The 14,891-nt window shown below is 36.5% G+C and overlaps 1 protein-coding gene across 5 annotated transcripts in view; it reads left to right on the top strand.

Annotated features, from left to right (window-relative positions):
* Window positions 1-14,891, top strand: part of LOC137014345 (glycogen debranching enzyme-like) — a 40,018-nt gene that overhangs the window by 21,882 nt on the left and 3,245 nt on the right. For 3 of the 5 annotated variants that reach the window (XM_067378625.1, XM_067378623.1, XM_067378624.1), the window contains exons 14-29: window positions 108-271; window positions 385-486; window positions 2,589-2,744; window positions 3,575-3,725; window positions 3,939-4,063; window positions 4,330-4,442; window positions 5,878-6,012; window positions 6,190-6,320; window positions 6,401-6,537; window positions 6,700-6,833; window positions 6,917-7,092; window positions 9,498-9,615; window positions 9,696-9,921; window positions 10,572-10,689; window positions 10,779-10,914; window positions 11,088-11,200. In XM_067378625.1, the coding sequence (XP_067234726.1) occupies window positions 108-271; window positions 385-486; window positions 2,589-2,744; window positions 3,575-3,725; window positions 3,939-4,063; window positions 4,330-4,442; window positions 5,878-6,012; window positions 6,190-6,320; window positions 6,401-6,537; window positions 6,700-6,833; window positions 6,917-7,092; window positions 9,498-9,615; window positions 9,696-9,921; window positions 10,572-10,689; window positions 10,779-10,914; window positions 11,088-11,200 (2,235 nt within the window). The remainder of the gene's footprint in view (window positions 1-107; window positions 272-384; window positions 487-2,588; window positions 2,745-3,574; window positions 3,726-3,938; window positions 4,064-4,329; window positions 4,443-5,877; window positions 6,013-6,189; window positions 6,321-6,400; window positions 6,538-6,699; window positions 6,834-6,916; window positions 7,093-9,497; window positions 9,616-9,695; window positions 9,922-10,571; window positions 10,690-10,778; window positions 10,915-11,087; window positions 11,201-14,891) is intronic. The other 2 variants (XM_067378626.1, XM_067378627.1) reach the window with 1 other exon arrangement.

The following is a 14,891-nucleotide window of genomic DNA, read 5'->3' as shown; positions in this document are numbered from 1 at the left end:
TAAATGTATTTTAAATATAGTACTTTTTTTACTAGGGCTGTCATGTAAAGTTGGACCTTTTTATCAAATGTCTCATTTACTGATAAGGTTTGTTCTCTCATCATAAGAGGCCATGAGTGCCGGGGACAGCCATGAGGAGGGCCGACTGGTGTATCGTTACGGAGGGGAGCCTGTAGGGTCATTCGTACAGCCAAACCTCAGGCCTTTAGTGCCGTCTGTCGCTCATGCCATGTTTCTGGATGTTACCCATGATAACGAATGTCCCATTCAGGTCAGCAACACATAAAATCCGGTATTTTAATTTTATATTTTATAAACCATGAGGTAATTATTTTACTGTGTATTTTATGCTGTTTAATATTCATTTTTAATAATTTCTTGTAGGTTCGATCAGCATATGATGCTTTACCCAGCTCTGCTATCGTCTCTATGGCCTGCTGCGCCACAGGCAGCACTAGAGGATATGATGAGCTCGTACCTCACCAGGTAAAAATGTGTGCAGTGACTTTGGCTGTGTCCTCAGCTTAAACCTTGCTGTACAATCAGTCAGTTACTAAACAGACAGTATTTTAGAATAAAAGCACCTCTTAAGGAAACTGGTTGCAGACAGGCACTAAAGTCACTGATCTAAAACAAATTCAAGGAAGCTTAAGATGACCAAGTAAATATTTAATGAATGAAGTGCTCAACATATGGTATAACAAGATGGAAACATGTTAGAAGACAGGATTGATACACAACATTAGATTCGGATGATTTCTTACTTCCCCTGAAGAAGCTTTATCTACTTTTTGACACGGCTATTATCACCAACACTACCGTTGAAAAGTTCGGAGTTAGTAAGATGTTAGTTAATACTTTTATTCAGCAAGAACATTAAATTGATCCAAAGTGACAGTAAATACATTTATAAAGTTTCAAAAATTTTCTATTTTAAATAAATGTTGTTCTTTTTCTAAAATATATCAAGGATTCCACAAAAATATTAAGCAGCACAACTGTTTTCAATATTGATAACAATGAGGAATGTTTCTTGAGCATCAAATCAGCATATTCGAATGATTTCTGAAGGATCATGTGACAATTAAGACTGGAGTAATGATGCTGAAAATTCAGCTTTGCATCATGGGAATAAATTACATTTTAAAGTATAGTCAACTAGAAAAGTTGTAATAATATTTAACAATATTACAATTTTTATTGTATTTTTCATTAAATCAATTCAGCCTTGTGAACATACGAAACAACAGTAGCTGTATAGTGAGATTTTGTTTTGTTACATAAAAAACATGTTACATAATGTTCTCTTCCTCTTCTAAGATTTATGTACTTTAACAAAGCATATTAAAAATATATTGCTTACATCCATCCCAATTATATAACAAGGATCCTTTGTTCTGCCCACACCTTAATTATACAACTCCCTTTACAGATCATTTCTTTTCTTCTCACTCACCCAGAGTCATCTGTATCTTTTTCAGTATTCATACCTAAACAAAGCCTTTGTGTCATTATTTTTTCCTTTCTTCCTCCCTCCTCAAAAATTTCCTCTGGGAATTCTATTATACCTGTTATCATTTCATACATCTAAATGGAAGAAATTTGAATGTTGCATGCAAAACTCCAAATACACAACCTGGATGCTGCCATCTTTGCTTCACATAGAGTTTTTGAAACCTTTTTTGAGTCAGTCACCTGAGCCATAAATGCTTTGTGACTGATCACTCTATATTAGGATTCCTTGTAGCAAACAGGAAAATATGTCACAAAGTGTTGGGGAAAGTGATAATGTGGTAATGTTACAATATTGCATTACTCCCTAAAAAAGTAACTAATTGTGTTACTTAGTTACTTTTCATGGAAAGAAGTTACGTTACTTTTGCTTTACAAAATAAGTAAGTTTTGCTTATTAGTATTGTTGAATTGGATGATCAAAAGTCAGCAGCAAAGACATTGGTTAATAAAGTGAGATGAAATGCATAAAGTATATTTGTGTTATTTAACACATTTAATTATTGCAGGTTTGCATAATATTCCAAGTTTACGTTTCAGCGTTCATTTTGAGGAATACTGAATCAGTTTTTGTGAGAAATAAATGCCTGCTAACATTTAGTCTAGGACTACAATAACCATAGTGCACACAACTACGCCTTACTCCTGATTTCATTTCTCTCGACGTAAGGACAGAAGAGGTGTCCGGGAATAGATGGGTAAACAAAGTAATTTTGCTCATTTGAAAAAGTAATTCAGAATTTAAAAGTAATGTGTTACTTTACTCGTTACTTGAAAAAAGTAATCTGATTACGTAACTCATGTTACTTGAAATGCGTTACATCAACACTGAAAGTAACTTGCTACTTATTTGAATGAATAACAGATTTTTTGTTGTAAATCTAAAAGTAATGTGTTACTTTACTAGTTACTTATTGATTAATAATAATCTGATTTAATTATAATCTCGTTACCAACACTGCAAATATGTATGTAAATATGTATGCACAAATGCTTTTTGCCCACATAATGGTGTTGGTGTAGTATCAGCCAGCACTAATTTAACTACTAAAGCAACCAGCATTTGTTTTACTCAGATTTCAGTAGTAAAGGAAGAGCGTCTGTACCCCAAATGGAATCCTGATGCACTGCCCTCTTCTGTTGGGGAGGTGAACCTCCAGACTGGTATAATGGCAGGAAAGCTGGCCCTCAACAAACTCCACCAAGACCTGGCAGAGAAGGGCTTCACCCAGGTTAATGTTTACTCATATCAGATGTCAAATAAATTTATTATGTCTCACAACCACCAACAGCAAGAGGAGACTTTAATACTTAAAGTAAAGTTTTTATTATTGATTGAACTGATTTGTTAATTAGCTGACACTTTTATTCCTCTGGATTAAACTGAGATTAAAGGAGCTGTTTTTAAATATTTTCAGTTCATACCTCATACCAAAAGTTGTTTATACAGAGATGAATGTACAATAGAAGTTCATTTTAAAAGCAGAAATATGAAGCTTAGGTTTTGTTAAAGCACTTACAGTGGCCTAAAATGTATTTGGACTTTTAAGAAACCCTTAAAATGTATTAATGCATTTTTAAATATTTATTCTACAATTTTTGACTTTTTTTTTTATTCCATTGTTATTTTTTTATATGTAAGACAGTACAGCCTTTTGTGTATAAACCTTATACTGAAGAAAGTGTAAATTAATATTGAAAACTGCAAACATTTATAAATAATTGAAAAATTAAAATTATGAATTAGATAAACTGTCAAACCGACATTTTCAGACATTTTCTCTTAACAAATTTCACTTTTCTGAGCCTTATTTCCTGTTTAACACTTATACAGTATCCAAAAATGATCCAAATATCGTTTTGATTATTTTTTACTTGAAAAGTATATTTCACTATAATCCAAAGACATTCAGACATTTTTAATGCAAATCCAAATACTTTAATTCTTTATGTATTAAAATATGTGTTATTTGAGCTGTAAAGTGGTGGGACTCATTGTAGTATTTAAACCTGTACCTGTGCACATGGCTGTCTGTTTCTTTGTTCATTATGCATGTCACAGGTTTATGTAGATCAGCTGGATGAAGACACCGTGGCAGTGACCCGGCATTGCCCCAGCACACATCAGTCTGTTGTGACTGTGTCTCGAACAGCCTTTAAAAACCCAGAAACACACCAATACAAAGAGCATCTGGCCCCTATGTACATCCCAGGTACAGACTTGAACACTTATAGTGCCAGTTGCGTTGTTGACATTAAAGTCTTCTAATTTTGTGTACAGTAGAGCACATCAAGTAGTTTGACATTTTATTTTCTCTTCAAATGTCACTGAAGTACAACTTATTGTGAATCAGTAGTTGTAAACTACTTGTAAACTTGTAAACCAGTTAGACATGCTCTTTCTAATCTGCCATCTCATTACGCAGGTAAAATCGAGGAGGTGATTTTAGAGGCACGCACAGTGGAGAGAAACGCTGAGTCATATTTGAAAGATGAGACGTGCATTAATGGCTTGCCCAACTATACGGTAGTGATCCGTGAACATGTCCAGGTAACATGACACTAGTGCGCAGCTGTGCTGTGACATGAAGGGGAGGGTTGTCAGGATCACACCTATATCTGTATTCTGTCCTCAGGCAGAGAAAATACTAACAGACAAAGAACCTGTTCTGTGTGAATTATGGGTATCGTTTGGTATGCTCTTTCTACTGAGAGTTCAGTAGCTTCTAAGTGTAAAGTTACTTGAAAACTGCACTTGTGTGCAGAGCTTGTTCCTACTGTTGTAGGCCTGAATATAACACATGTGTTTGTTTTCAGTTAAAGGACAGTGAAATTGTAAAACAGGGAGATGCCAGCACAAATGGCCGTAATGAGTTTGTTGAGGAGATTTTGTTTGAAAAGCTCACTCCTGGTAGTGTAATTGCTTTCAGGTAATCAAACGCACACAGAATGAAATTAATCCTATTTAATATTTACACAGCAAAATCCCCAGAGTTAAATCAACTCTGCTCAGAGAACATATGATCCCTCTCTACATAGAGTTAAAATAACACTGAAGCAGAGTTAAAGTTAATGAGATAATATGCTGTTTGTGGAGTTGTTTAATCAGATTCTGAAGTATTTAATGTCTTTTATCTTCAGTCGAGTTCATCTAAGACTGTGGCTGGAAGTCATTTGTAGTTATGTGTTTTTCTCTTCAGTGATTCTGCTTGTTAACAGCAGGTGTTCATCACTAATGCTCAATCATAACAATTAATCACTTCATTATCTCATTAACTTTAAGTCTGCTTCAGTGTTACTTTAACACTATTTAGAGAGGGACCAAATGCTTTCCTGTAGCTCAGTGGCACTAGCAATGCCAAGGTCATGGGTTCGATCCCAGGGATTGCACATACTCAGATACAAAAAAAAAAAAAATGTGTAGTATAATGCAATGTAAGTCGCTTTGGATAAAAGCGTCTGCCAAATGCATAAATGTAAATGTAAATGTAAATGTAATCTGAGCAGAGTTGATTTAACTTTTCTGTTATTTTCTGGGATTTTGCTGTGTAATGACAATTATTTGTCACTTATTCTATCATTCATGACTTAACATTTTTAAATAATTAAAATTATTATAAAATTTACTCACCCGCATGTCGATCCAAACCTTTTTTTGTGCATTTTATATTATGTTTAAAGAATCTTTATATAAATACTTTGCCATGAAATTGAAAATGTAAAAAGTTTAACCACAAACAAACCAACAAAAATATAATGTCATGATAATGTAATCATGGTGACCATGTGTTTCATAAAAGGAAAAATGCTGTTACTTTTTCCATGGAGCACACACATTTTTAAAGAAACTTCCATAGATTTTTCCATACCACTTCATCTTTCAATCTCCAAAAAGCACAAAAACACTTGGATTTTAGAGCACAAATCATAAAGACGTCATTTGTAGTGCTTTTATAGTGCTCTTTTGTCCTTTTTATAGCTTGAAAGATGTAGTGGTATGGAAAATTTATGGAAGTCTCTTTATTTATTTATTTATTTATTTTAAGATTTAGGGGTCCATTTTTTGCCTTTATTATGATAGGATAGTATAGAGTGGACAGGAAGCAAGGTGGGAGAGAGAGAGGGGAATGGGACCGGGACACAAACTCGGGTCGCCCAAAGTGCAACGCCACTATATGTCGGAGTGCTGCCCACAAGGCTATCGGCGCAAACATGGAAGTCTCTTCATACAATTTTTTGTGTGTTCCATGGGGAAAAAACAGCATTTGATTGTTTAAAGCCACATGAGCATGAATCATTTATAGGTGAACCTTTCCTTAAAATAAATGTTAATGAATTCATTTCAACATGTAACTGATCTCACAGGGTGAGTCTCGATCCAAACTCTCAAAAAATGGTTGGCTACTTGCGTACTCAACTCTCACAGTTCAACCGGCTGTATAAACCCGGCAGTCTGACTGACAGCAATGTTCCTGGCATCCTGAAAATAGCTCTAGAATTGTAAGTCATATTTACCTTTGTCTTGATCAAACTCAATTCTCATCATTTCATTTGTTTAGAAAGTGAAATATTGACTGTGCTGTTTAACAGTTCATTATCACATAATGATATAAATCAGTGCAGTTGCTTTCAACTTAATTCTCTCACTAAGGCCTGTTGTTTTAAATTACGTGGCAGTTTAATGTCCAAACTGACTCTGGCCGAGCTGAATGTGTTATTATTCCGCTGTGATGCGGAGGAACAGGAAGATGGCGGTGGCTGCTACAATATACCATCCTGGATGCCGATGAAATACGGAGGCCTACAAGGTACCACAATACCCAAATAACATGATCGGTCACTGTAGTCATGTGACTGCGTATAAACATCATGCTTTCATTACTCGCAGGTTTTGTGTCAGTGTTGTCAGAGATTCGTCCCAAAAATGACCTCGGACATCCGTTCTGTGACAATCTCAGGCAAGGTGATTGGATGATCAATTACGTGAGCACTCGCCTGATGAATAAAGGTGGAGCTCTGCGGGAGGTAGGAGAAGGAAATTCAGTTTTTTTAGTAAAACTTCAGTTATAAAGTTTTGTGTGCAACTCGGAACAGTTTAGCAAAAATGTTAAATTTTAGAAATGGTCTTTTTTTTCACTTTGATGTGGCATACTTTTTGTCTGAATTAATAGTTCTGATTCTTCACAGGTCGGAAAGTGGTTCAGCGCTGTATTTACATACCTCAAGCATCTTCCACGTTACTTAGTGCCATGTTATTTTGATGCCATTATTGTCGGGGCATATGCCACGGCGGTAGATGCCGTTTTCAACCAAATGTCCAGGTTTGATTTGTTCTCTGTACGAGTTTAATATTTTGCAAATAATGTGTGTAATAATATGTGTAATGGTTCCGTTGAAATTACAGATTTGTTCAGAACGGGTCGACCCTGGTCAAGCAGCTGGCTCTGGGGTCAGTTCAGATGTGTGGGGTGGGCCGTGTCCCTGCCCTGCCGCCCCTCTCCCCCGAACTGGAGGATGTCCCGGTCCGACTCAACAGTGTAACCAAACAAGAGGAGCAGTGTTGCGTTTCACTTGCTGCAGGTTGGATTTATACACATTTTCATGTACTGTAAATTTAATTGACTGGACTATTTATATTTATTCCATGCTTTAAATTTCCTTAAACATGGCCTTTTTTAGGCCTAGAAACTCCCATTACATATTGTCTAAAAGTGAGATGCCAGGCCTTTAATATCATGCATCTAGTACCATATTTACATACTTTATGTTGCTTACATTAACACATTTTGTACACGCCTAGATTACAGACATTTCATTAGCTGTATATACACATTTCTGCATTTTTATGCAGAGGAACCTTGCCATTACAGCTATAATGCACCTTTTTCTTACTCTTTTACTGTATATGTTGAATAATATTTAAGATTAAATATACAATTTCTATTTAATACAGTTATAAGGCTACCCAGAGTATGTGATTTTTTTTTTGTATGTGTGATTTCAGTTGTACACTTTAACATGAAGCTATTGGCGAATCATTATCTGTTTGTGAAAACTTTCATATGCAAATTTCACACACAAATGTGTGTACGCATAGTTAATGAATGAGACTCAATATCTGATTTTAAGATGGTTTCAAAACCATTTGCATCAAATTAATTGGAATGAATTTTTTTTTGTTTTGTTTTGGGGTTTTTTTGTGCCTGGCATTATGAAAATGTGGCCAGTCATTGTTGTCAGGAAACATGACAAGTATGACAGGTTACCTGATTTTATTAGTGAATACAGCAGATGAAAGTACACATCCCCTCCGTATTAAAATCAATTGAGTATAATTATTTTAATTGATTTGAAATGTAAATCATACAGTGTGTACACTGCGTTCCAAATTATTATGCAAGTGACATATCAGTAAGATTTCAGTACAATAAATATTCAGATTGTAGTTTTTCTAAGAAAATGTTTGTTTGTTTATTTATCCATGTTTTTTTTAGATAACTGGTATCAATCTCAGACAGAATATTTTGCCAGGTCTATAGAAACCCTACTTAGAGGTTGTTCAACATTATTGAGCAAGTCACAGTTCTCATGCAATATGGAGAGGAAGCAAGATCTTTCTGAAGATGAAAAGCATGAAATGGTCCAACGTTGTACAAAATGCATGAAAACAACTAATATTGTGTGAAACTGAATGGAGATTATCAAATTATCATAAGATTTGTGAGTGATTTAGAGCACAGCAGAACTCGGTCAGATAAAGGCTTATTAATGAAAGTTCCTGTCAAAAAATTAATTGTATTAAAAGGGCAGCTATTAAAAAAAAGCCAGTGTTGAGCAGCAAACAGGTATTTGAAGCTGCTGGTGTCTCTGGAGACTCAAGAAGCTCACCATGCTGGCTGGCAGTTGTGAGTAAAGATGCATTTCAGCCACTCCAAACCAAAGCTCACAAAGACAAACATTTGCAGTGGGTGTAGAAATACATTTTCAAACAGTTTTATTGCTGTGTTGTTTTTTTGTAGCATGGGATAGTGCATAGTGCATTGTATTTCAGAAGGCACTATCCTCCTTTTTATATCATAGCTGAAATTGGCCAGTTATGAACTTCACATATCTTGCAAAAGTCATTTTAATACCCTAAAGGGACCTTCCATCTCACTTCCCAATATTCCAGCCCAAATCATCACCCGCCAGCTCCTTGCTGACATCAAAGTCTTGTTGGAACATGGTGGCCATTCACCAACCATCCAGAAATCCATCCATTGTAGTACGGCATTAGTCAGTGAATAAAACTATTTAAAAATGAGTCTTCATGTATTTCTAAACCCACTGTAAATGTTTCTCTTTGTGAGCTTTGGTTTGGAGTGGCTGAAATGCGTCTTTACGCACAACTGCCAGCCTGCATGGAGAGATTCTTGAGACTCCAGAGACTCCAGAAGCTTCAAATACCTGTTTGCTGCTCAACACTGGCTTTTTTTTTATAGCTGCCTTTTTAATACAATTAATTTTTTTCATTAATAAGCCTTTATCTGACCGAGTTCTGCTGTGCTCTCACAAATCTTATCATAATTTGATAATCTCCATTCAGTTTCACACAATATTAGTTGTTTTCATGCCTTTTGCACAACATTGCACCATTTCATGCTTTTCATCTTCAGAAAGATCTTTCTTCCTCCCCATATTGCATGAGAACTGTGACTTGCTTAATAATGTGGAACAACCTCTAAGTAGGGTTTCCATAGACCTAAGTAGACCTGGCAAAATATTTTGTCTGAGATTGATACCAGTTATCTAAAAAGACATGGATAAATAAACAAAATCTGAATGTTTATTCTACTGAAATCTTACTGATATGTCACTTGCATAATAATTTGGAATGTGGTGTAAATAAATTATTATGGAACTATATACATATTATTTTTGGCCAGGTTTAAAATGCAAGTCAATTATGTCACAGGGGTCCCTACTCTGTCTCTTGGCCCAATAAGCTTTCCACTGTGCAGGTCTGCCACATTTCTCCACTGGAATCTTCCGTTGCTGGGGGCGAGACACATTCATAGCGCTGCGTGGTCTCATGCTTTTGACAGGGAGGTACCTGGAGGCCAGGTGAGCATCTAATTGTAGAATTCATACATATCAATCATACCTACTAAAGAAATATTGTTCTAATCTGGTGTTTCTGACAGAAATATAATCTTGGCCTTTGCTGGCACGATGCGCCACGGTCTGATCCCTAATCTGCTGGGTCAGGGTGTCGCAGCCCGTTATAACTGCCGTGATGCAGTATGGTGGTGGCTTCAGTGTATCCAGGACTACTGTAACATCGTGCCCAATGGCACAGATATTCTAACATGTCCTGTGTCACGTATGTATCCCACTGATGATTCTGAGGTGCAGCCCTTGGGGACAGTGGTAAGAAGAAAGGAAACAATGTCTGATTGCTTATGATAATTGATACAGTACAATAGATCTTAGTCAGGGTAGTGCCATATTTAATTTTTTGACAGGAATGTAAGCTGTGAGGGATAGAATTACAGTGTGTAACTTTTAACTGTTTAACAACATACTGATTGTTCAGCTGATGAAACATTTTTAAAAAAAAATGCAGTAAAACTCCATAAAACAGATTTAAAAGTTGAGTTACATCATCTATGAACCTTCATACAATGCGTGCCACTGTAAAGACTTTAAGTCTGCCCCTCAACCTCATTTTCATCCCTGTTAAATTCAATATGGCAACTAAACTGACAAAGGTCTATGCCCTACATGCTTCAGTAAGGGGGTGGGGGGGTTAAAATATTTTGTTACTTAATCTACTAAACTTACAAGTAACATCCACAATATTAGCCACTGAAATTAAAAACAATTCATTTTTATGATTCTGTTTCACAGTAACCTATTACATTAGCATTGGTTAATTTTCGAAAAGTGTAACCAGAATATTCTTTTAAAATGTAAAGAATATTAAAACATATTATTATTATTATTATTAATATTATTATTATGGCATTGTTTCAGTTTGACTGAACACTGTTCATATTTCTGTTCATGACTTGAATCAGGATCATGACCAGCCATTATATGTGGTCATTCAAGAGGCAATGCAGCGTCATATGCAGGGAATAGAGTTCAGAGAGAGAAACGCGGGTCCTCAGATCGACCGCAACATGCGAGATGAAGGTGAGTTATTTTCTATGAATGAAGAGGACTCTGTTTTTCCATGTCTGTCTCTAACCATACCTTGCTTTCGCTATTGCTTTGCCTCATAGGCTTTAACGTGGAGGCCAAAATAAATCTCAAGACAGGCTTTGTTTACGGTGGAAATTGCTTCAACTGTGGGACGTGGATGGATAAAATGGGAGAGAGTGACAAAGCCCATAATAGAGGTGTTCCAGCCACACCCAGGTACTTTAGTTACCTGCTAACATACCTGTCATGCTAAACCTCTATAATAATGCTGCACTATATTTAGTACATAAGAATGCTTTCAATGTGAAACACTGAGACTAAGTGACTTTGAGTCTGGATAAATAAATCCTGAATCCATAAAGTGTTGATAATGTTGTGTTTATCTTCAGGGATGGCTCTGCGGTGGAGATTGTAGGTCTTAGTAAGTCAGCGGTGCGCTGGCTGATGACGATGAATGAGAGTGGAAATTTTCCATACTCCTCTGTCACAATACACAGAGATGGTACGTCCCCTATAACATTCTCATTCTCAATGAAAAGTCAGTTTTTATTATTCTATTACAAAATAAAGTGCTAGTAATAATATATTTTATTTTATTTTAATAATGAGTGTTAGTAATGAAAAATGTTTTTTTCCTTCAAACAAGTTGTAGCAAATTAGCTCAAAATAAATATGAATAATTAATCATAACTAGTTATAATTAATTATAAATATTTGGATAAGTTAATACAATTAACTTAATGTAATAAAATTAATATTACAATCAATTAACCTGTTGTCCAATGAACGCACAGTGTTAATTGTTTATTAATTCTAAGAAATGTTCATTTCCAGGTTATGGGAAATGACAATCTTATTGTACTACTCAGAGCCTGTAGTCAGGATCTGCATGAATAGGGACTCCAGTATATGAGCGCAAAACACGGACAACTTTACGTGTGACATGAACAAGACTTTATTAACTAGACTAAACACTTAACTACTCTAACATTCACATGCATACAGTTTACCACGGGAAAGAGAGAGCTGAAGCAGAATACAGAAAAGCAAGAAGTTACAGCATTGTTGGACATTCAGCAGATCAACAGCCTTGAGCAAACCATCAGTTTAGTTTTAACAGGCCCTTCTTTAAAATGGGTAAGGATACTCAATGTATCAAATAATGAGACTAAGTTTGATACTTGCATGTCTCTCCAAGTTGAATTAAAACTGTCCTGATGCAATTTGTGGAGGCTCCCATTGAATCTTTGCTGATATTATCTTGATGAAAGAGAACCGGTTGGATTCAGAGGATCTTTGGTAAATGGAAGTTTCTAGGCCGAAGCCTGGCACAAGCTTGGGGTTCTGTAAAAGCTTCTAGCTTCTTACAGCATCATCTTAACATCAGCATTTTTCAGTAAAAAGGGAAGAGAGAGTTTGATCTTGTGATCACTGAATATAAGGGGTGAAGATGTCACACCCTCTTAAGGTGTCTGAGCCAATAAGGAGTTGCCCCCTTGGAGGGAAGTCTTTGTTCTGTAGCAAGATATTAGCATAAGACACTGGATTGGATGAATGAGAAAAGAACCTTCTAGATTCTTATAATACTAATGTGTCACAGAGTTAGTAACATGTAACATAAATTACCAAATAGGAAACGAAAGTTGGAGTCCGTAGATACCAAACATGCTACCAATGTGATTTCAGTTCAAACTATACATTTGCAACTATGGAACATTAATACCAAAATAGTTAAAAAGAGAGAATTAATACATAGAATAAAGCCTATAAAAGGAAAGTCATGAGATGGGAAAATTGGATATGTTTATACATTTCCCAAGTGGTTATATAGAGAATACATAGGATTAAGATGGTTTATTTGTCTTTCTCAGAAAGAATAAAGTCAGAGTCACTAGTTTCTGAAAAATTCTTTCTGATCGTAAAAGTTCCAAGTATCTGTAACAGGACACCTAGTTCTGCCTGTGGTTTAGCTATGTTTGGGATTATAGTTGCAGTTTTAGGGGGATGGGTTCACATAACATTGATAGTGTGAGTTTATGGGTAATTCATTAAATATAATGAATAATTGTGTGCCTGATTGGTCCAGACGCTACAAAGTTTAAAACATTACCAGAGCAACATTTTAGTGTTGTGCGGATTAATGATTTACAGTGACTCACTTTTGAGTCTAGACTTTACTATCCTGCACTGTTTAAAAGCCACACCTTCAATTGTATCACAATACACTGTTATAGACTAAAATATATTTACTTTACAAATGAGCCAAAACATTATGACCTCCTACCAACCTGCTGAGGCATGGACTCTGCAAGACCCCTGAAAGTGTTCTGTAGTTTCTGGCACTAAAGGCCAGAACACACCAAGCCGACGCCGACAAACTAGTGGCGACGAAAGCAGACTGCGGGGTTGGCTCACGTCAGCAGCATCTGTATCCAAAGTTGGCCTGACATACCAAACCATCGCTCAACAGCCGACGGCCAAGTAGCACGTCAATTCTGCACCTGCGTGAGATGAAATGCCTTTCCAAACCAGCAGGTGGCAGTATCTGAACAGCCAATCAGAATGATCAGATGGCCCGACGGACTGACAAGCTCCGACGCCGATTCAACATTTCGAATCGGCTGAAAAAAAGCCGACAAGGACCAACTTCTGTCGACGGTGCGGAACACACTGCAAAAACTCAGTCGGCCGACGAACAAAAACTGCCAGACGGCTGACCGTCGGCTTGGTGTGTTCCTGCCTTAAGACGTTAGCAGCAGATTCTTAAAGTCCTATTGGTTGCAAGGTGGAGCCGCCATTGATCTTACTTGTTGGTCCTGCACTTTGGAATGAGATCTGGAATTTGGAGGCCAGGGCAACACCTTGAACTCTTCATCATGTTTCTCAAACCATTCCTGAACAATGTGTGCAGTGTGTTAGGGTGCATTATCCTGTGGAAAGAGGCCACTTCCACCAGGGAACACTACTGTCATGAAGCGGTGTACCTGGTCTGCAACATTGTTTAGGTAGGTGGCTCATGTCAAATTTACATCCATTTGAATGGCTGGACACAGGGTTTTCTCACCAGAACATTGCCTGGAGCAACACACTCCCTCTACCGGGTTGTCATCGTCCCACAGTGCATCCTGGGGTCTGTTTCAGAATAGAAGGTTAAGTGAAAACTCTGAGTATGTTAACCCTGAAATGAGGGAAACTCTGGGTTTTCCGTTTCAGAATGGGAGGTATCTCAAACCCGAGAAAGCAGGTAAGTCAAGCCCGTTTCTGAAAGAGAGGTAATTTACTCAGAGTCAGTTACCATGGTAACTTACTCTGTGAACCTAACCTGGTCAGGAGCAGGTTTTCTTTGGTAAACCCAGGGTTTCTTTCGGTCTCCTCCCCCTTTTTAAAGTGCAAGTGATGTTTAAATAGTTTATTCATTCATTCATTCATGCTGCAAAAATGCTTTTCTTACTGAGTATTTTTTGTCCTATTTCAAGTACAAATACCTAAAAATTCTTAAATCAAGATGGATTTTCTATATAAGAAAATTATATAAGATATTTAGTCTTGTTTCCTGGGGGAGCTAAATTAAGTGCATTTTACTTAAGTCAAATTATCTGCCATTGTGGTAATAAAAATAATCTTAATGCAAACGGAAAACAAGATTAATCCGTCTATTACTAAGAGCAAATTTACAGTAGCCCCGCCCACCAATATCACACAAGGTTAAAAACAACGCATGCGTCTTCAGTGGTGTAGGCAGTAAAGCTTTATTGCACTTATTGCAAAGAACTGCTACTTTTAGCCTACATGATAAACAGAACATAATTTGCACTTAAATTATTATTTTTTCTTTTGCTTTTTTTGGATGTGGGATACCATGAAAATTAATATTAGTTCAATAACTTACCGTTCTGCTAGTTTTCACCTTTGATATTATAACAGTGGTAAGAATTAAACTTGCAATGACTCAGAAGTATGCGGACGCCATTTTGTCACGTGCTCTTGCCATGGTGAATCATAAAATCAAAGCTCCATTGATAATGGCTTTTCATAGTCGTGGTGCACAGGCTTAACTCAGAATAAACCTACTCAGAGTTGATTGAACTAACTCAATTCAACTGTTCTGAAACCGAAAACTCAGAGTTTCCCATTTCAGGGTAAGTCAGTAAGTTAGTAAGTAAGTTGGGTGAACCTCTTTATTGAAACGGGCC

Source organism: Chanodichthys erythropterus, chromosome 23 (assembly GCF_024489055.1).
Source record: "Chanodichthys erythropterus isolate Z2021 chromosome 23, ASM2448905v1, whole genome shotgun sequence".
Classification (NCBI taxonomy): Eukaryota; Metazoa; Chordata; class Actinopteri; order Cypriniformes; family Xenocyprididae; genus Chanodichthys; species Chanodichthys erythropterus.
Note: the sequence above shows the minus strand (reverse complement) of the source record. Positions and strands in the feature narration are given on the sequence as shown.